Source organism: Aethina tumida, chromosome 1 (assembly GCF_024364675.1).
Source record: "Aethina tumida isolate Nest 87 chromosome 1, icAetTumi1.1, whole genome shotgun sequence".
NCBI lineage: Eukaryota > Metazoa > Arthropoda > Insecta > Coleoptera > Nitidulidae > Aethina > Aethina tumida.
In genome coordinates this window covers 15,192,891-15,217,214 of record NC_065435.1, presented here as the reverse complement: position 1 = coordinate 15,217,214, position 24,324 = coordinate 15,192,891, and the positions used below count along the sequence as shown (strand labels likewise).

Sequence of the window (24,324 nt, the reverse complement as noted above, 5' to 3'; positions counted from 1 at the left end):
TTATCGTATTGTTTTATTACTGAACCAGGGGAAAATTCATATTTATATGCAGAAGTCATTGATTTGAATAGACACTAGGACACGTTTAATGTCTATTTATAATTGAATTGCTTTTAGGAGATGACACTTCTCCCTCCTTTACATGCATCTTCTACAAACTATTCCACCTAAATCAATAACGTGTAAGACAACAAAGTTTTTTGCCACCAAGCCAACAACATTTTAATTTCATTTACAAACAACCATCAGGAAAATGTTATGAATTAGGTGGCGAATTCGTTGCCATTCAACTGTTTTTGGATCGATGTTCAGGTTCATAATAATCTCGATAATCTGGGGATTAAGACAACTGTGATTGATAGTCCAAATTAAAGTTACAATGGAAGTTTTAAAAAATGATCTGAAAATGACGCCCTATTCTATTATGTTTTCTTCAGTAAAGTGGGATACATAATTAAATATTATGTAAGAATCTTTGTACCACTATGGTAATTCCTATTTTTTCCAACTAGAAAAGTAGGCAAGATATAAATTCGATTATTTTAGATATTTCCAAAAATTCTGTATTGAATATCCAAAGTTGATATTTTTCTTTCTCTCCCTCTCTCTTTATCTCAATGTCTAAACTCTAAACAATGTAGTTGTTTCTGAACCTTGAAAATACTCGAGAGATTCAAATTCAGCCAATTACTTCACTTTTCAAATGGTAATTCTTATTTTTTCTAATTAATAAATTCAGCAAGGTGTTCCAAATTCGTTAACCTCTTATATTTTGAACATTTATGGACTTTTTAACAGCCATCAGGAAAATGCTACGAATTAGGTGGCGAATTCATTGCCATTCAACTGTTTTCATAATTCATCTCGATAATTTGGAGTTTAAGCCAACTATGATTGATAGTCCAAATTAAGGTTACATTGGAAGTTTTAAAAAAGATCTGAAAATGACGTCTTAAAAGAGACTATTCTATTATGTTTTACTCAGCAAAGTGGAAAAAATGACGAAATATTATCTAAGAAGCTTTGTACCATCATGGTAATTCCTATTTTTTCCAATTAGAAAATTAAGCAATATATAAATTGTCTAGCTTCGATTATTTCGGATATTTCCAGCCCACATAGACAAAAATTCTGTATGGAATATCCAAACTTGGTATTTTTCTTCCTCTCCCTCTGTCTTTATCTCTATGTCTAAACTCTAAACAATGTAGCAAGGTGTTCCAAATTCGTTAGCTTCTTATATTTTGAACATTTATGGACTTTTTGACAGCCATCAGAAAAATGTTACGAATTAAGAGACGAATTCATTGCCATTCAACTGTTTTTCGCATCAATATTCAGTTTCATAAAAATTTCGATAATTTGGGGATTAAGACAACTGTGATTGATAGTCCAAATTAAAGTTACAATGGAAGTTTTAAAAAAGGTCTGAAAATGACGCCCTAAAAGAAATATTCTATTATATTTTACTCAACAAAGTAGGAAACATGACGAAATATTATGTAAGGAGCTTTGTACCATCATAGTAATTCCTATTTTTCCAATTAGAAAATTAGGCAAGATGTAAATTGGCTAGCTTCAATTATTTTGGACATTTCTAGCCCAAATAGACAAAAATTCTGTATGGAATATCCAAACTTAGTATTTTTCTTCATCTCCCTCTCTCTTTATCTCTATGTGTAAACTCTAAACAATGTAGATGTTTATGAATCTTGAAAATACTCGAGAGATTCAAATTCAACCAATTACTTCACTTTTCAAATGGTAATTCTTATTTTCTCCAATTAATTAATTCAGCAAGGTGTTCCAAATTGGTTAGATTCTGATATTTTGGACAAAATAGACAAAAACTAGACACAGGTGTTAAGATAAACTGATATAAATAAATTATACATCGAATACCCAAAGGATAATTTAACGTGTAAATTGATAATTAATACTAATTTGCTCATACTGACCGTATGTTATTGCTAATAGAACTCAATAAACATCAATCTTAATAGAAATCTCAGAGGCCTAAAGTTAATAACATAAATATTCGTTGTTCCAGGTGTGACGATGCAGCAAGACTGCCATGGAGGATGATAGGATCCCGAACGGAATTCATATCCGGTCAATGTGGAATCGTGTAATTCATAGCATTCTTATGGTAGCATTGATAGGGTCTCTGGGAGATGGGGCTCTGTGTCCTGCGATATGTCGTTGCGAGGAGGAAGCCTTGGCCACGTATTGCACCAATGCAACCCAACAGCTCGAGTTCGTGCCCATACAACTCAATCCGGAGGTTAAAAAAATCGATTTGTCGAATAACAAAATAACGAACCTGCACTTCGCGTTATCATTTTATGATAAGCTCGTGCAGTTAGATTTGTCGGGCAATAAAATTAACACGTTGGGATCGTCAAATTTCGAACACCAGAAAGTCCTTCTGCACCTAAACTTAAGTAGCAACGTCATTGAGAAACTTGGCAAGGACTCGCTTAAAGGTTTAAAGGCACTAACCGTTTTAGATATGAGTTACAACCGATTGGAGAAGCTCACCTCGATAGCATTCCGTGAATTACACTCGCTGGTTATTCTTAAACTGAGCGCAAACCGTTTGATGCACCTGGAAGACGGAGTATTTAAATCAACAAAACACTTAGAGGAGTTATTCCTCGAGGATAATCAATTTATGGTCGTTCCCAGTTCAGCGCTCTCTGATGTGTTAAGTTTGCGGCATTTGTCACTCTCACGCAATCTGATAGAGTCGATCGAGGAAGGGGAAATGCCCCAACTTTCCCAAATGTCCACTCTTCAACTTGATGGCAACGTTATGAGTGACATTAACCCCACTGCATTTATAGGTCTGGTTTCACTTGACCATCTCGACGTTAGCGACAACAATTTTACAGTCATTCCCACAAATTCATTATCAAAATTGTCCAATTTAACGACTTTAAAATTCAGCGGCAATTCTATAAGTAATTTACCAGCGGTTGCATTTCGTGGTCTGTTCCACCTAAAATACATTAAGCTAGACCGGCTGCAGTATCTTGAAACAATAGATCCTAGGACATTCATAGACAATATCAATTTAGAAAAGGTCTATCTAGATTTTAATATAGCCCTGGAAAAAATCCCAACCCGATTGTTTCACGGCAACCCCAAACTTAGATACGTGTCCATTCGCTACAACAAACTGGAAACGCTGGAAGTCACCCACTTCCCTCTGGATCAGCTCCGCGAAATTAGATTAGCCGGCAACCCCCTGCAATGCAACTGCTCTTTGGGATGGTTATGGCAGTTGATTAAATTGCAGAAAGCAAAAACGGCACAAACCAACGCAACAAGTACACACACAACCAAAGACAAACCGACCACACGTGATCTAATATTAGATGGTGATGAAATTTCTTGCGAAGGACCCGAAGACATGAAGGGACTGCTGCTTTCGGATGCCTCCAAATATCAAATGGATTGTTCGGTCGGATGGATGGCGGCTGTTTCCGTTGCGGTGACCGTTGTATTCATTCTGGCCGTAATAGGTGGCGTAGTTTACTGGGCACCGACAAGAAAATCAAAAAATAATAAGAAAGACTTGACTAACTTGGACACAATACTGAGAAGACCGCCTACGTGCTCAAACGGTTTGGCTGAACCATATGAAGTCACACATATTGAAAAATGCATGATGCCACCGCCTATTCTACATAACGAATATCGCTCTTTACCTTCTTGGGATCCTTATGGCGCCCATTGTCAAAGCACCATGAATATTTATGAAACTCTTGATGAAAACACTAAATCAAGACCCCACATTGTCTATGTATAAGTCTTCTTAATGCGTTCTTCCTAATATTTGTAACAGTGTATGATTATATTTTGTTAAATATATACATTATTATTGTATATGACATCATATTAATGGGAACTGGTAATATGCTATGGACTTTTTATTAATCCTGCGGCTCAAGTCACTATGTGGCTGTTATTTCTTATTTTAGTATAAAATAAGACTGATCCTTTTTTCTAAAGATATTTTTACCGCTTAATGTGTCAAAAAAAGGTTTTTAAAGATTCGTTAGTTTTACAGATTTTGACCATTTTAGTGTAAAACACTCATTACTGCATATACAAACTAAAGCTCGGACTTTTTACTTTTAAAACTTTCTTCCCAAACTAATGGTGTTTTCTCTCAACTCTATTCAAATTTTGTAATAAATTAGAAAATTAATAATGTAAATATCTGGGTTTTAGTAACGTTCATTAATAAATTAATTCCAGTAGTTGTAAACTAGTTGGAACTGGTGGACAAAATAATAAACAATATTAATTCCAAAATATTTATAATTTTTTAACAACTTTGGATAATTAAAGAAAGCATAGTTTTGTCCACATAGTATAGGCAACAAAAACTATTTAAAACAGTGACGCTGTGTAAGAAAAACAATTTTATAAAAATTTAAAAATATTTAATTAAACATAAATATGAATAATAATATGAAAACGTCACTAAATCTTACGAAAAAATAAAAATGCCGTCCTAGCACAACTAATGATAGTACAAAAACTGAAATTTTGTACACTAAAAGGGTTAAAATAGCAGTAAATTTTATTTAATATTAAGTTTATTTATTGTTTGTTAATATTATTGGATATTGCTGTTATGTTTTTGTTTATTGGGCATATTAAAAGTATTTTTGTGGCCCACATTCTATTGTATAAAATTCTATGCAAGGAAAGCAATAAATATTATTGCAATTTGATTGCATGATTTAAAAAGGATTATACAGTGTGATATACAATAACATGTGTAAGGTTTAGTGTATCGTAACTGTAAACTCCAATTGCCAAAGTGTTTCACATATTTGTACATCATACTGTACCTTTATTTTGGAATATATAAGGTATATAGACAGAGGGTGCCAATGTGTGTATATCTATCTATATTTCTTTAAAAAAGTCGTTATTCAGGAAACATGGCTCGCTCTGTATATTTTGTATACTTTATAATCATAAGGAAAATAGTAAGCTTATATTTTGGTTGTAAAACAATGTAAACGTCACCGAAAATACATAATTCTTAACATAAAGTGTGTATAAAAAAGTGCAGATTAATTAGAACACAGATAAGTTTGTAATAAAAAAAGTAATTTAGATATAGAACCATCTAATAAACTCATGTTTGTTTACATTGTTTTATTATTATTTAAAACTATGTATGTGGACTTGTTTACTAATTAGAATCAAAAAAATAATTGGAAAGTGATAGAACTAATTCCAGACCAGTTAGAGCTGTTACTTTTTAAACCGTGTATATACATAAATAACTTTTGTCTACGTGGTAAATTATTAAACAATACAGATACTGGACCATGTATATTAATCCATAAAATTTTACATTTGTAAAAAATTGTTATAGAACTATCAAAATACTGTGTAATTAACTGTTCTTTATTGTATTAATAATAACATCCCGTAATATAATTGATATTATTTCTTCATATGTTACATAATGTTCAACTATAATATACAATAAAATATTTAAAAATTACTATTTGTTTTTATTTATTCTCCCTGAATTTTTTAAACATATTTATTTTCTAATAAAAAAATTCTATAAAAAGCATTAAACAATAACAAAGGATATATATTAAAATAATAAGTATAAAAATTATGGTAAGTAGAGTATATTATTTTATTTTACAAAAAAGCAGGCACTGCAATAATCTTTATATTTTTAAGATGAAAAAAATGTTGAAACGCATTAAAAATATCGAGTTTTATACCATATTTAATTAAATAATAATCTCCTAAATGTATCTTTAATTAGAAAAGAATTAAAAAAAAAACAAATTTTAAATTTTTTATATATATATTTTCGAATATTTTTTGTAACTTTTTATAAAAGATAGTATTCAAATTAAATTAATATATCTATCACAAAAATTATAATTAACAGTTAATTAACTAAATTATATTTACATTAAATTATATTTGTGTTAAGTAATTATTAAGTAAAATGATTACTATTAAATTAATTAAGATTATTTGATATAATTAAAAAAATTATAATTATAAATATTTATATATGATATTTTATTATATGACATCTGATATAAAATATAAATTATGGTTAAAAGCATATTAAGTCAATTTTACAAAAATTAAAATATACTCGTGTTAAAATCCAGTCATTAAGTTAAATTTACTTGACAATCTTTGGTGCGGGCACCAGATTACTTTTAGGTACTACCCCGTGTACATCAGTAGAAATAATTAACTACCATAAATAACAAATATTTTTATTGGATAAAGTATGACAAATGCTGTGAAATGAAGGTGATTATAACATTAGTCATAATGTTTATATTTTAAAAATGTCATTCCAGTCGAATATTTAAAAAAAAGGTAAATAAGTTTTAAATTTGTACACTTAGAAACTGATGAAATCACCGGTCCTTACCGACAAGTAGTACATTTAGGTACGTACTACCTTGTGTGCAAAATCACTTGAAATAATTGCCAAACATAAATGGCAAATACTTTTATTGGTTAAAGTAAAAATACTTGTGGGTAACAAACTTTGTGAAGGAAATAAGATGATTCATACAGTTTAATGATAAAGATGTCTTTCCATTTGAATGTTTAAATAAATGTAAATTTTGTAGTGTTAAAATAGTATATCTAGAACAACTGGAACATGTTTGAAAAATGTAGAATGTAAGCAAAGAGCTAAATTTATTAAATACCCATAATTTAAAATATATTTCAAATATACTCAAGTTAAAAGTGGTTAAGAACCATAGTCATGAAGTCACATTTACCTAGCTCAAAGAATCACTGGTCCTTACCTACAATGAGTACTTTTAGGTACTATCCTGTGTGAAAAATCATTTGAAATAATCAACAAGCATAAATGGTAAATACTTTTATTGTATAAAGTAAAAGTACTTGTGGGTGACAAACTGTGTGAAAGAAATAAGATGATTCATACAGTTTAATGATAAAGATGTCATTCCATTTAAATGTTTAAAAAATGTAAATTTTATAGTGTTAAAATAGTATATCTAGAACAACTGGAACATGTTTGAAAAGTGGTTAAGAACCATAGTCATGAAGTCATATTTACCTAGCTCAAAAAATCACTGCTCCTTACCTACAATGAGTACTTTTAGGTACTATCCTGTGTGCAAAATCATTTGAAATAATTAACAAGTATAAATAGAAAATTCTTGTGTTATGACAATGTTGTGAAGAAATAAAATTATTGTAATATTAGCCATAATTTTATATGCTGAAAATATCTTTTCATATATATGTTTCAAATCATGTAATTGTTATAGGACATTGTTAAACATACACAATTTAAAATATATTGCAAAGACACTTGTCTTAAAAGTAGTTGGAAGTCAAATTTACCTATCTCGGGGAATCACTGGTGCTTTACCTGCAAGGAAGACTTGTGGGGAATACCTTGTGTACAAAATCATGTGAAACAATTAACAAACATAATTGGTAAATATTTTCATTGGATAAAGTAAGAGTACTTGTGGTATGACAAATATTGCGAAGGAAGTAAGATGATTGGTAACATTAGTCATAATGTTTATATGCTTAAAACAAGTTGTTACAATTGTATCATTACCATCAATTTCCATTGTTTTCACCCTACTTCTAAAAACACACACACACCATTAAATGTTTATGTAAACAAATACTATTCCTTTCCGTCAGCAAATTTCATTCTGGAACATTCCACTGAATAATACCTTAATTTTTTTATTATTTTACAACGTAAGGAGATACAATGTACAATTAACAGAATGCTCAAAATAAACATAAATAGAAAAATTATTATGGTACAATTTTCGGCGCGAGGGTGACACAAGTTTGCAGTCGCGTAGCGAGGCGACGTTGCCGCTAAATTTTAATCGGCCACAAAGTGTTAGCAGCGTCCGTTTAACTAGCACAACAATTGAAGGACCTCCTTTAAAATCGCGATCGTCCTAATTAAAAACATCAAACGTCGTCCGTTCGCGATCGAGTTTAAGAAGTAGGCGTGATGAAGTAATTGGAGGAGATGTGGCAACCGGGCGGCGAACTAGCATGCGGTGGATCCATTATATGTTCTGTTTATTGTGTATGATGTAGAGACAGTGTTCTGCTGTGTGTGTAAATTTGCGGAGGGTAAGCGATAGTTGTTAATCAAACATGTCCATAACGTCCCGGGTGACCGTTTTAATTCACGTTAATATCGAAATCTGCGAATCGGCGACAATAACAAAAAACGGCGGCCGGTGACATGCGTCGGTTTTAGCCGCGTAAATTGAAAAAACTCAATCGGAACTATTGAATTGCGACCGCAAATTAGAGCGAATTTGAAAGTGGATTGAATCGACGGATGAATTGGGCGAACTAGTTTACTCATAATGGACAATTTCCGATTAAAATTAAAAAAATCGCGTACGGAAAACAAACCGAAATAATCAATTGCGGTTTATTGGAGTCGTGGGTCCCTGCGATTCAATGTGACGATTGTGCACATGGATAAATTTTAACGATAGGTTATTTGATGTTTTCATATTCGAATAATGGGATGGGAATTTTATTAACGTAAACAGTTGTTAGCGTTTCTCATTTATATGCAAGGTCTGTAACGTACTGACGTATGGCAGATTCAAATCATAGAGACGTGAGACAAGTTTTGTTTATTTTAACCTATTTAATTATTCAATATTTTGTGAATATAATACGTATTAATACTTTGAAGTATTCATTATTTTAAACTTAAACATTAAAACTAGTTTCAACATATCAACAATATAAGCAAAAAGTCAATAAATTGCATAATCCTAAAGTAAAACATAATAACAACAACAAATATATGCTTTGTAATTATTTTGTATTAATAACATACATACAGGGTGGTTTCTCTATGAGCTAAGGTAAGCTTATTGTTAACACACTTTATTTTTACCATATTTACTTCCAAGTATTCATTTAATATATCTCCTTATTTACTTAGTTACATTATTGGAAGTAATTTAATACTTGAGAGTAATGTAGGTAATTTTTTTTTTATTTAATCTGCTTAGGTGTCCAATATTGTGTAAATATAACATACTTCAATAGTTTAAGTATTCAAGTTATATATTACCATATTGGAACTAGTCTAATAATTAAAAGTAATCAAATTAATTTTGTCTATTTAACCTATTCAGGTGTGCAACATTATATAAATACATCATATTTTAATAGTTTTAATTATTCATTTATATGTTCCTAAACAAAATATTGGAACTAGTCTAATAATTGAAAATAATCTAATTAGTTTTATCTATTTAACTTGTTTAGGTGTACAATTTTATGTGAATACATCATATTTTAATAGTTTTAAGTATGCATTTAATTTATTTCCAGCTTTATTTAGACAAATTATTGATAGTAGTCCAATATTTGAGAATAATCTAGTTAGTTTTGTCTATTTAAACTGTTTAGGTATCCAATATTATATGGATTTTAGATTTAATTTTCTTAGACAAATTATTTGAAATAATCTAATAATTGAGAATAATCTAGTTAGGTTAAATAGACAATAGATGTATATAAAATCCCTTCATTATTTTTCTATTTAACCTAGTTAGGTGTCCAATATTATATGAATACATCATATTTTAATAGTTTTAAGTATTCAGTTAATATATTTCCATATTTACATTATTACGAATTATTAGAAATAGTCTAATCATTGAGTGTAATCTGGTTATTTTTTATTTAACCTGTTTATGTGTCCAATATTATATTAATTCATCATGTTTTAATAGTTTTCAGTATTTATTTGATATATTCCCATATTTACCATATCGGAAGTAGTCTAATAATTGAGAATAATTCAGTTAGTTTTGTCTATTTAACCTGTTTCCAGCTTATAATATATGTAAGATATACCATATTTAGTAAATAAATATAAAACAATTTAAATGGTGAATGTACTTTTGCAATTATGAACTGAATAGTTACCTATTTAAATACATTGTGACTAACTTTCTACATAGTCAGATGTTTCGTATAATGTTCATATAGATAATCTAGAATTTTCGATTCTTTATTTAGCTTGTACAGCTTGACCCTGGAAGGTCTGTACAGAATTTTTCTATTAATTCTTGATTCTCGATTTACCTAACTTACCTTAGCACTTAGCCTTAAAATTATTAATCCATTACTGTATATAAGATTGTCCCTATGTCAGCTAAATTACCATATTTTTATCTAAGTTACTTACAAATATTGAAAGTAAACTAATAATTCTTAATAATCTAATTAATTTAGCTTGTTTGGCCTGTTTAGTTATTCAATATTATATGAATATACCATATTAGTCACTCAGATTATTCACTAAATTATTATTCCTAATTTATGCATTAAAACAGGTTCAAAATATACATAATTAAAGGTATGAACTATTTTTAGTTAATAATTTGCATAAACCTTTATATAAAAACAGTTAAATAATTATTAATAAATTCATACAATAATCTAGAAGGTTCAAGCATAAGTACTAAGGTACCCAGATATACCTATATTATTATTATTAGTACAATTCTATAAACATAAACAAACTAATTAATATAAATGCAAATATATTTAAAAATATGTATATTTTCGTTAATAAATGATGTATTTTGAACTCTTTGGGTGTTATAAATATCAGAATAAAATAAATATACATGCAGGTATTTGATTAGTCATGACTACTTCAGTAACACATCCTCTTTAAATGTGATAGCAACAAAAATAGTAACGTGTAAAAATAATCCAGTGAATGCATTCGTTAGTTAGCATCATATTTACAAAAAATATATAGTTAGAAAATATATTTTAATTTTTTACGAAATTTGGTATAAAATACATAGAAAATAGTAGATGACTGGTTAAAGTTATACAGTATTTATTATTAACTATCAATCAACCAATTTTGGACACCCTTTTTTGATTGTCTCTGTGTAAAATATAGAATTAACAACAACAGAAATAAAATTAAATATATTTAAATTATTTTATTGTTATAAAACGAAATTTAAAATTTGAATGTTATTATAAATTTAAATTAAAATAAACAAAACAGTTTGGTGAACAAAAAATATACATTTAAATCATTCTATGTATATTTATGACAGGATTAATTAACTTCTTTTAATTAATCATGTTAGAGTTGCAAGGACTTTGACCTGACATTCCTAATCTTAATTTTAATGACAGGATATCTATGTTTTCTTAAAACTCCCTCTTTCTTTGTTACCTAATTCACAAGTAATGTTAAATTTGTAATTAATCTTGTGCATAATAAAAACAGAAGATGTATTTAACAATTTTTTAATTTATTTATTATATTGACATGTTTCATATAGTTATAGATGATGTAATTTAATTTGCCTATGGCAATGCCCATTAATGCATTTTTCATTCTCTTTAAAACACAAAATCAATTTAATTTGAAAGCAGACAAAAAGTAACAACCAAAACCCAGGGTTTACTTTTTCAAACAATTATCAAACATTCCGTTTCACGTATGCAAATTAATTATAGAAAACCGTTAGTTTTTCATCTAATGAGATTTTGACACTTATCCAAAAGGTTGGATAATGTGTTTTTTTATTAAATACATACCTATTTTTTTTTATTGAAAATCGACATTTGTTTTTTAGGACCAATGTTCTAATAATAGAAAAACGATAACAAAACTCGCATTATAGAATTAGCCTCAAATTTCGTCAGTGTATCGAATAGGTCGTATAGACGATGTCTCTATAACCGATTTACACTGAAGTTCAAGGGTCGTAGCAATAAAAAACATAATACATTTTAATATTAGAAGTTCAAAAAAAACATGTTCGTACAAGCAAAAGCTTGATAATTCTGAAAGAAATAAAATTATATTAGACTTTTGTGTATTCCAATTCCAATATCTACGTAAAAAAGTATCGGACCCACGACAAAGCAAATAATATTTATTTTATGGATTTTTGGTGGGTAGTAAATGTGAACATTGCAAAATTGATTTTGCAGTAATCAGTTTAATGTATTTATTTTCAGAATTAGGTTAGGTACTGGAAAAAGTAATTCACCTTTTTGGATTTAGATTTATTTGTATGGATTTTTGTATTATATTGTAACATTTTTGTATTAAACTGTATAAGTTATTTGAAAGTTTTTTTCTACTCTTTCCTACATTACATTCGAAAGTGGCAATAAATGTATGAACCACATGCATTATGTGAGATTAACAAACTTGGGCGTTTGACAATTGCCAATTCCCTCCTTGCACGCAACGCAAATGAGTCTTTTAATGATCATATTGTTGCATGCAAGGAAAATTGGGTTGATTACAACAATTCTAGTCGGTCTGGACAATGGGTAGAAGCTGATGGAACTGATGGAAGAGTATTAAAGAAATAGATTTTGATGATTTTTTGGGCTGTGCTTGAAATTTTACATATTTGCTCCTTACCAAAGGTCAGTTGGACCAATGAAAATGTCTACTACTTGACAATTTGATCAAATTCATGAATTACTCACTCAAAAAAGAGCTTCTTCAGAGACTCAAAAGAGTCCAGATATTTATCAATGTGAATATTATTTATTTTTGTCATTGTCATTGTTTTTTAGAAAATAAACGGTTTAATTTTGAAGAAAAGATCAAAACTGAGGTTAATCTTCAAAAAAATTTTTTTTTCTTGTGGCATGAATTTACATGGTTGGGAAGTTGGTAAATTAGTTTAATAAAAACTATTTTAAAATCCTTAAAATATTTTTAAAGTTGAATGATAAAAATGTAGCTACTTTTTTCGGTACTCAATATATACAAATACTTTTGAATTGAATGGAAATAATACATAGTTAAACATTTATTTTTAGATACTGTAGCCTTGGTATTCGACCAAATTTTTATTAGGCTCACCTTTTTTATTTAATTCATTCATTTCTTAATTACACTTTTAATAAAAATGTCAACAAGTCTGTTTCTTCCAGTTTTAACGTCGGAGTTTGTTAATAAAATAATTATATCCTTATAAACAACATCTTTTAAACTCATGACGCCTTTTTAAGTACTAATTAATTTAGACCATCAGTGTTAGTCATACTTAAACTATATGTAAATATAATTTGCAAATTAATTATATTTACTATTTTATTCTAAAATTGAGCGTATCCTTGAATATTAACAAATTATCAGCTAAATGAGTTTATTTTGTGCCTACACTTCTTCACGTTTATGGGGTTACACTTTGGGCTAAACTACCGAAGATATTTTTAACAAATGGAGGTCTGAACACATACAAGGTATTTACTTAGTAGTTTTTAATGCGTTGTTGTTGGCCAGAATTTTCCTGCGTCAATGTAATAAAATTTTATTATTTTATTTATTCATGTTTTGTGGTAAAACGTGATTAAAAATTTCAAAATTGTAACTTACATTGGACGAAAGTGTTACCCTGGTCTCAAACGTCTATAAAATACATAATTCTACTAAAAAAAGATGACATTAAAATAATATAAGTTTATATATTCCAAAATAGATTAATAGACATTAGAAGAAAATGTTATACTGGTGACAAAAGTCGATAAAATCCATAGTTCCCCCGAAAAATTTGTTTTCATTTTAAAAATTCATCGAAAAATGTGAATTTAACTAAATTTCCTGTAAAAAGTTGATATTACAATAATACAGATTTTTTAATTTTTTATTTTCTTGTTTGACAGTCGGTATTTTTAAACCTTTAAACAAAGGCCAAATTGACTTGTTGATGCAAGGAGAAGTGGTGCATTATAACACACCAATTTTAAAATATTATATACAATTTATTTTATATTTTATTGAAGATTCAATGATTCTTTATTGATATTATTGTAATTATATGATGATTTCATTTAAAAAAAGTACTTTATTGGCATTTAAAGTAAGGAAAAAGTAACCAGAAATAAAAAATGCCCTGTATAATATTTTCTAATACTAATAAGGGCTTCAGATAGAACAAACTTTTATTAACATGTATATCAAAAATTGATTTTTTAACATTATAATTGTTGGTGTTACAGACATTTTAGTCACTCAAGGTGTGACAATTTAAAAAAAAAATAAATATCTCCGAAACAAATAAAAATAAAGAAAATAAAAATCCAAAATTTTACAAATAATTAAAATATAGAATAAGAATTTTATTAAAAAAAAAACAAATGTTAAGGTTGCTTTTGAAGAGAAAGAAAAATTCTTGGATTGTCATTGTCAATTTTTATAATAAGATTCTTTCAATTCTTCAAAATCCCCATTGTCTTTCAAATTTAAATAACATCACTTTTGTTTACTGAAGATATTCAACGATCATTTATTGATAATATTGTAATTATATGATGGTTCCATTTAAAAGAAGTACTTTATTGGCATTTAAAGTAAGGAAAAAGTAACCAGAAATAAAAATACCCTGTATAATATTTTCTAATACTAATAAGGGCTTCTGATAGAACAAACTTTTATTAACATGTATACCAAAAATTGATTTTTTAACATTATAATTGTTGGTGTACAAGACATTTTAGTCACTCAAGGTGTGATAATTTAAAAAAAAATAAATATCTCCGAAACAAATAAAAATAAAGAAAATAAAAATCCAAAATTTTACAAATAATTCAAAAATAGAATAATAAGAATTTTATTAAAAAAAAAAAAAAAACGAATGTTAAGGTCACTTTTGAAGAAAAAGAAAGATTCTTGGATTGTCATTGTCACAATTTTTATAAATAAGAATCTTTCAATTCTTCAAAATCTCCATTGTCTCTCAAATTTAAATAACGTCACTTTTATTTATTGAAGATATTCAACCATCATTTATTGATATTATTGTAATTATGTGATGGTTCCATTTAAAAGAAGTATTTCATTGGCATTTAAAGTAGGGAAAAAGTAACCAGAAATAAAAAATGCTCTGTATAATATTTTCTAATTACAATAAAGGCTTTTGATAGAACAAACTTTTATTAACATGTATGCCAAAAATTGATTTTTTAACATTATAATTTTTGGTGTACCAGACATTTTAGTCACTCAAGGTGCGACAATTAAAATAAAATTAAATATCTCCGAAACAAATAAAAATAAAGAAAATAAAAACCCAAAATTTTACAAATAATTCAAAAATAAAATAATAAGAATTTTATTTAAAAAAAAACGAATGTTAAGGTCACTTTTGAAGAAAAAAAAAGATTCTTGGATTGTCATTGTCCCAATTTTTATAAATAAGAATCTTTCAATTCTTCAAAATCTCCATTGTCTCTCAAATTTAAATAACGTCACTTTTATTTATTGAAGATATTCAACGATTATTTATTGATATTATTGTAATTATGTGATGGTTCCATTTAAAAGAAGTACTTCATTGGCATTTAAAGTAGGGAAAAAGTAACCAAAAATAAAAAATGCCCTGTATAATATTTTCTACGAAATATTTCCGAAACAAATAAAAATAAAGAAATCAAAATCCAAATTTTTACACTCAATAGTTCAGAAATAGAATAAGAATTTTATTAAAAAAAAAACAAATATTAAGCTCACTTTTGAAGAAAAAGATTCTTGGATTGCCATTGTCACAATTTTTATAAATAAGAATTTTTCAGTTCTTTAAAATCTCCATTGTCTCTCAAATTTAAATGACGTCACTTTTGTTTATTGAAGATATTCAATGATCCTTTATTGATATTACAGTAATTATATGAGGGTTCTATTTAAAGGAAATACTTTATTGGCATTTAAAGTAGGGAAAAAGTAACCAGAAATAAAAAATGCCCTGTATAATATTTTCTAATACCAAAAATTATTTTTTTAACATTATAATTGTTGGTGTTACAGACATTTTAGTCACTCAAAGTGTGACAATTTAAAAAAAAAATAAATATCTCCGAAACAAATAAAAATAAAGAAATCAAAATCCAAAATTTTTACAAACAATTCAAAAATAGAATAATAAGAATTTTATTTAAAAAAATACAAAAGTTCAAAGATTCTTGGATTGCCATTGTCACACTTTTTATAAATACAAATCTTCAAAGATTCTTGGATGCCATTGTCACAATTTTTATGAATAAAAATCCCCATTGTCTCGAAATTTAAATAACATCACTTCTGGGTAAACAGAATCATTTAGAATGAAAAAACTCAAGGGTTCATTTTTATTTATTTGTAGATATTAATTTAATATCTTGTGTCTAGACTAAATTAATTTTTTGTATTGGTTGTATAGTTAAACCCTATCATAACATTTTATTAGTAATATCTGGGTAACGTTTAGTTCATTAGACAATGACCGCCCTGTATTATCCTTCCATTTGTGCAAAAAGCTTTACTATGGATCCGTTTGTCTCTAAAAATTAGCATATGAAATAAAAGGCCAATAAGTATAATGATTAACACTTAAGTTAATTTAATAATAACAAGACCTTCTCGTGACAATATAAATGCGGATTGGCGAAAATTTAATTTTATAACGTCAACACAAGCTCAAATATACACTGACACAATTCAAATCCTCTTAATCACGTCGCATAATAAAATAGGAATTGCACGAATCCTTTTTGGGTTGGAAAAGGGTGTAAATTTGAAATGCAAATACCGAAATATTCTTAAACAAAACCAATAGAGCAGATGCATTTTTCATATCGCATATCATTTTTCAAATTGAATTATCACAGTTTTTCTCGCCTTGTTTGTAATCTGAAATATATCTGTAACCATATTTCTTCGCTTTAATCTGCAGACCCTGTTCCGGAGATTTAAAACTAAATACGATATAATAAATTGAAGCACAGATGTTTTTATTTCGCTTTATTTTATATCCGGAAAATTAGATGGTTTCACTATTTATTGCCCCGAATTTTCAACAACAAAGTTTCATTAATGGAATATTTTATTTTATATCGTGGCATTAAAATTTCTGTTAACATTTTATAATGCTGCCAAAATGAAACTAAATCGGGCTTCAAACATACCACTTGAATTAACAACGATTAACAAGAGTTTGAAGTTTTCATGGCTGACTTAATTATATTTTACAAACTTGCAGATTGTATATAAACGAAAGTAAATGGCTTGAATCCAGCTGGAAGTTCATATGAAAATTCGTACGTCTAATAAACTTGGATATGTCAATATTGTGTTTGTTTTCAGAGCAATGAGGTTCACGTGGAGTTTATTATTGTATCTGAGCTCAGCTTGGGCCTTTAACGGCGAACTTGCCGAATTGGAATGTCCCGATGATTGTGATTGTCATTACTTCAGAGTGAATTGGGTGACTGATTGTTCCGATAGCAACATCACCCAAATACCTTACGACGAACTTAGTTTGAACGTTTACATACTCGATTTGAATGACAACCTTATTACCGATGTCCAACCGTTTCCGGCTGACATAAAAATGAGACGGCTCCAACTGGCTCACAATTTATTGACGGAAGTCAAAAAGGAGAGCTTCGCCGGACTGAATTATTTAATTGACGCCGATTTCTCCGGTAATAGGATTACCAGGATTGATCCGGATGCTTTCGAGTAAGTTCTTTAAATAATATAATTTTTCCATAGTACAATTTTACGTAGAATTCGACAATGTTAATGACCTTTTTAAAATCCTGTCTCTGAAATATTACCAAAATATATTATTTATGATAATTGAAAAATGTGATGGTGCACTGGTCTTTAAAAATGGTATTTTTTATGATATTTTAGTCAGTTTTTTTAATTGTGGAGAAAAGAGAAAAGAAGTAATTTTTCGTTCACTTTTCCATATATTTAAACAAAGAAAATACTAATGCTTCCTTTAATTGATAGTAGTAGTAGTAATGGTCATAATTATAGCAACTTAATAAAAATGTTATAAAAATATGAGTTGAATTACTTCAATTGGTTGCCAGTATCTATAATGTTTATTGTTTTTTATGTTTTTGTGGTGCCTATACAACTGGTTAATCTAATCTTATTCTTTTCAAAATTGTCCAAGTCAAACTGTAAGAAAAATTATAATTCAGCGTTACCAAGACCGATAGAAACAAGAAGAGATGGCTAAGAGTTAACAGCTAAATAAGTCAATCATTTCCCGTTTTATTAAAAAGTTTCAAGCCAAGTGGTAACTACGAAAAAATTTCTCTGAGTTTGAAAAACTTAAAAGAAAATCGATAATGGATAATTCGAATGTCAAAAAACAATTCAATCTTATTATCAACTGAAATTAAAGCCAAGCTGGAGGAAATTTGACTAGCTGAAATTAGTTCAAGTACTGTGATAATATGTTTAATGGATGGGGGTTCGTTTGACCCCAGACCACCAAGAAAAACCCTGATTTCTACTAAAAATAAGAAAGTCCAATTTTAATATGCTTAGGTTACTTTCACTGGACCACAAACTTTTAAGGACGAATATTTTTATCCGTTATCCCAGAGTGAATCATGATGGCGGTTCAATTCTTCTGGCATAGACCTCTTTAGACTGATTTATGTAGAGATATATTAAATAACAATTTGCTTCCATATATTGAAGATATGATAATCTTAAAAAATGTGTTTCATCGTGAAAACGATCCCAAATACAAATCCAAAATTGTGATGGATTGATTAAAAGACCAAAGCATCAATGTTTTGTCTTACGTGTCCTAATCTCCAGTCATTGATCCCATAGAAAATATGGTGGATCACGTTTACAATCAAATCCGACATAAAATTTTACAGATTTAAATTAACTCGTCAGAAAAATTCAAGAAATTTGAAGGAATATAGACTTGTCGTATGTTCAGATAATGGTCGACTCTGTGCCACGAAGAGGAGCCAAAATTATAAAACAAAAAGGATATTATACAAAGGATTAGTGTTAGATTAAACACAGATTTCGTCACTATAAATCCCTTTCAAAATTAATATTGTTAGATTTATGTCCAGTTCAATTCAGAAAATATATGTAACAGTTTATGTAATAAAAATATAGTAGTTTTTAGAATATTCTTTAAAACAACAATAGCAAATTAATATTATTTTAACACTCAACATTAAATAAAAGAGTTATGGCTAAAATATTAGACATTTTAAAAAATTGCTATAATATTGATCACCACTGTATATCAGGTACCTTACTTTTTATAATTACTGTCATTTTATAGAAAATCTAGGTTTAATATAAAACTGATGATTTTAGATGTAGCATTTTCTTTCAATATCTTATCACCATTTTATTGAAACTTTATAAAATATTATAGAATAAAAATATAGTAGTTTTTACAATATTCTATAAAACAACAATAGTAAATTAATATTATTTTAATACTCGACATTAAATAAAAGAGTTTTAGCTAAAATATTAGACATTTTAAAAAATTGCTATATTATTGACCACCACTGTATATCTGGTACCTCACATTTAATAATTACTGTCATTTTATAGAAAATCTCGGTCTAATATAAAACTGATGATTTTAGATGTAGCCTTTTATTTCAATATCTTTTCACCTTTTTCTCGAAGCTTTCTAAAATATAGAATAAAAGTATAGTAGTTTTAACAAAATTCTATAAAACAACAATAGTAATTTAATATTATTTTAACACTCGACATTAAATAAAAGAGTTATGGCTAAAATATTAGACATTTTAAAAAATTGCTATAATATTGACCACCACTGTATATCTGGTACCTCACATTTGATAAATACTGTCATTTTATAGAAAATCTAGGTCTAATATAAAACTGATGATTTTAGATGTAGCCTTTTATTTCAATATCTTTTCACCTTTTTCTCGAAGCTTTCTAAAATATAGAATAAAAGTATAGTAGTTTTAACAAAATTCTATAAAACAACAATAGTAATTTAATATTATTTTAACACTCGACATTAAATAAAAGAGTTATGGCTAAAATATTAGACATTTTAAAAAATTGCTATAATATTGACCACCACTGTATATCTGGTACCTCACATTTGATAAATACTGTCATTTTATAGAAAATCTAGGTCTAATATAAAACTGATGATTTTAGATGTAGCCTTTTATTTCAATATCTTATCACCATTTTATCGAAACTTTATAAAATATTAAAGGACGTTTGTTTTAATAAAAATGTCGGAAGATATTGATTATCATATAAGGTTTTTTTTCAGGAAACAGAACAGTGAACAATTATGTACAGATTGTTAAGAATTTATTACTTTTGAAATCATTATCCTATGTATGGTATGTAAATGTCCTTAAAACACATTTCCTGCAATCTCATGTCTCTTTCCTCCTAATTAAAGAGCTGTAAATGACGAACATTATAAATATTTTTACCAAAATTGTATTAATATGGAAATAAAAATGGAAAGAAGGCTGATAATTTACAAGAAACCGATTATTAGAATTACAACCATTTTCGAATTCTACGAAAAATTCTCATTTAGGAAAATGTTGTCAATAAAAATTAGCAGCATATACAAAGACAAAGAGCATTTCTAATAGACTCTTGATTTAATATTTTGATGGGATTGAATTACATATTCTTTACACATTAGAAAAAAAATGTTCACAGTTTGGGATTAAATAAATTGTTTTTTACTTAATATATTTTCCCCAAATACAGTTGGCCAAATGGCAAGTAGCCAAAGATTTTTCCAATTTATTATTTTTAGAGAATGCTCATGGAACAACATATATCATTTCCATCAAAATACAAAATAATAATCCAAAACAAACCATTATGATACTTTAAATTATAATTCTGAACGAATAAAACACAAAACAGTGAAAGTTTTTAATGAAACCTTCTAGTGTAGCCTGGAGATTGATGGTCTTAATAAAAATATATAAATTTCCGGTTGCAGTGATTCCCCCGGTTTCATTACGTTGGAGTTGCAGCACAACCCTTTGAGCGAAGTTGAAGGACCCTTCCTGTCAATCAGGTCCCTGTTATACTTGGATTTAAGCAACTGTACGTTGAAAACGTTGAATGCCAATTTCTTTTCCAACGTAACCGCATTGAGTACGCTAGACCTATCTGATAATCCGCTGGGCGTGATAGATAACAAAGTTTTTGAGCCGCTAGTGAGTTTGGAGACTTTGAAATTGAGTAACTGTAATTTGACTTACATAGCGAACAACGTGTTCGATAATCAGACCAATTTGAAAAATTTGGAATTGAACGGGAATAATTTATTCAAAACCGACTGGGCGAACGTTCTAAGCAATTTGATACGTTTGGAAAGTTTGGATTTGCGTAAGGCGGGGCTGGTGCATTTGCCGGAAACAATGTTTGATAATAACAATTATTTAACATCCGTAATCCTCGCTGAAAACCATCTGATAAATTTAGATGTAGCATCCACTTTGGGAAAACTTCAACAACTTGATGTCCTAGATTTATCGTATTGTAATTTAACTTTGCCGTTATCAGAGGACGCGTTTTCTAACGCCACCAAAATAAGAACGTTGTATTTATCAGGCAATTCGTTATTTGCATCGGACTTGCTGGTCGCCCTAGCGCCGCTGACGAATTTAAATAAGCTATCCCTCAGCAACTGCGGATTGAGCCGTTTGCCCGATACTTTTCACAAGTTTAAAAGTCTGCAACAGTTGGACATATCGCACAATCCACTAAACGACGCTTTCGTTAAATTATTGGCCCCATTAGAAACTTTAGAGTATTTGAACATGGGATACAGTAACTTGTCGTACATCGCTCCCAGTTCGTTTTCGAAGATGACTTCGATGCGAAGACTAATATTGTCCGGAAATGATCTAAATAACTTGGAAGCGGGATTGTTTGGAAACCTGACCCGATTGGAAAGTTTAGAACTGAACTTTTGCGGTCTACGACGTCCGCTCAATGCCACTTTGTTCTTTAACAATTTTACCTACACGGACTTGACGGAACTTCAGCTAGCTGGCAACCCGCTTACGGTGTCAAGAACAGGGCCTTTACTTCCCAAACAACTTTCCCGACTGCAAACTTTGGATCTCAGCAACTGCAATTTGACATTCTTGCCGCCAGAAGCGTTTTACTGGACCCGGAACATAACAAACCTCGCACTAATGGGCAATCACTTAAGTTCACCCAATGATTTTAGATTTTTAGAATTGCTACCCAAATTGGAGGTTCTAGACTTGCGCTACAACAATTTAACAACGTTCTCCCCTAAGGACATTTCGATGAACCCCAACGTCGACAAACTGAAACTAATTGGAAACCCCTGGAGATGTGATTGCAGCATTGCCGAACTTTGGGACTGGGCCAACTTGGAGAAAGGTAGTCTTGCCATTCTCGAAGGCTCGACATTAGGTTCGGAGCACGTAACGGTAGGTAAAACAAAACGTAAGAAGCTTCTGATATGCCACTACGACACGGCTAAACAACCCCTACCGATCGTTATCAACAAACAAGTCCCTGGCAGGAAGCCCTTCATCAAGCCGCAAAGAACTTTGACAACCAGCAATAGGACCTGGGCCAAGTACGTCAGAGAATCAGGTTGCGAACAAGCTCCCTCCCTACAAAGGAACACGAGGGCAGCCACCGGTTATGTCAGTGACGAAGGTATCACCATGAAACTGGCCCATCATGAACACAACACCTGGGTGGCCGCTGCTTTTAACTCCATTATGGTGTATGCTGCTCTTATGTCTGTTCTAGGTGTAACATTTCTCTTGACGCAGAAGCGTAGGCACGTACCAACTCAAGATGTGGCAAATAAAAAGAACTAAACATAAGTATTTTTTCATTGTCTCTACACTCATAGTATTTTTAATATATAGAGTCACTAAAGTGATAATTAATATAGTTGACTGATTAATGTTACACCTTTAGCCAGCACCAAAAATTTGGCTGTTGCCAAGTAGTGAGTGTTTAGATTCATTTTTAGGTTTGTTTAAGACTGTTGGATATTTTTTATGTTATATTTAAAATAAATAAATTACATATATTTACACTTGAATATATGGCTTAATTTATTTCCTAACCAATCCAACCTAATCTAACCCCATTTATTTACAATTTATAAACTGGAAACTTTTGATATCTATTAATTATCATCAACTTATTAGTTTCTAAAGTAAATATAAATTTATATTATGTGATTAAAAATAATTGAACTATTTCCTTAAATGGTAATGAACATGGTAAAACACACTCAAATTCACAATTATTAATGTAAATTGTGACGTTTATCACATTTTTATATTATGGTTTTTAAATGAGAAGATAAATTCAAATATTACTTCAATAAACTGACAAATCATTTTGAAGTTTGTAAGATATTATCGATACATAAATAAAATATTGGAACAGCAGCTGTAATGACTTGAACCTGAAATTGACAGGTAAGTAAAGTAAAACAAATTATTAATTAGATATTACAAATTGCGAAAAAAAAACAAGTAACCATCTCCTCAATAAACTCAAATATATACACTAATGGCCATAACTATAGCAACTTATTAAATATATTAAAAATATGAGGTGCACTTCTTGAATTGGATATCAGTACTTATAATGTGTATTAATTTGTCTATTATTATTGTGTCTAAACTTCTCTTACAGGGACAAAACTATACAAAAACAAGGTGTGGGTTCAATTGTGCTATGGAGATGCTTCAATTCTTCTGATGTGGACCCCATTAGACTGATTAATGCAGAGGAATATATTAAACAACAATTTGCTTCCATATATTGAAGAAACAGGTGTGTTTCAACTCGAAAATGATCGCAAACACAAATCCAAAATTTGATTAAAAAACCAAAGCAACGATGACACCAACTCAAGATTACAGAAAACATGGAGGATCACGTTTTGTAATTGTTTTCAGTGTACAATTCTTGTTAAGTATTGCAACAAATAATTATTTTTTACGAACTCTACTTGAAAATATGCGACTACTGAGTTGGTAATATTTCATTAGTTTTTAAGTACGTGTAATTAAAAAGTAAAAGCAACACGATCCTAGTCTTTCGACTGTTCAGTAAACTTTAATAAAGGTCGAATACATTGACTTGTATAATTATATGTACAGGAAACTTGAATGGCCCTTGTATGTACCCTTCTTGTTGTGCTAATTAGAAGAGGGATGTATCCTGACACGCCACTTACCATTAGTGGAGCTGTTTAAACATCATTGGATATGAGGTCATAGAAAACTCATCATGAAAAACTTCATGTCGTTTATTAAATTAATAACTAACGCTATTTTGAAGTTTACGGATGAAACGTATTTAGTTGGTTGTGTTGCACATTTTTCAAGACCCTTTGTCTAGTGGAGGGCATGTCAGTAACCCGACAAGATATATTACAA

General features: G+C 29.2%; 2 protein-coding genes across 2 annotated transcripts in view; both read left to right on the top strand.

Annotated features, from left to right (window-relative positions):
- LOC109605288 (chondroadherin) overlaps positions 1-5,536 on the top strand; it is a 183,612-nt gene extending 178,076 nt beyond the window's left edge. Inside the window, exon 4 of the mRNA XM_020021892.2 lies at positions 2,051-5,536. Within this exon, the coding sequence (XP_019877451.1) occupies positions 2,075-3,814 (1,740 nt within the window). The 5' untranslated portion in view covers positions 2,051-2,074 and the 3' untranslated portion in view covers positions 3,815-5,536. The remainder of the gene's footprint in view (positions 1-2,050) is intronic.
- A 2,444-nt stretch (positions 5,537-7,980) lies between these two features.
- LOC109605715 (carboxypeptidase N subunit 2-like) lies at positions 7,981-22,970 on the top strand. Its single transcript, XM_020022337.2, has 3 exons — positions 7,981-8,172; positions 17,201-17,578; positions 20,868-22,970. Exons 2-3 carry the CDS (start codon positions 17,205-17,207, stop codon positions 22,738-22,740), a joined length of 2,247 nt encoding a protein of 748 aa, XP_019877896.2. The 5' UTR covers positions 7,981-8,172; positions 17,201-17,204; the 3' UTR covers positions 22,741-22,970.
- Positions 22,971-24,324: the final 1,354 nt, after the last annotated feature.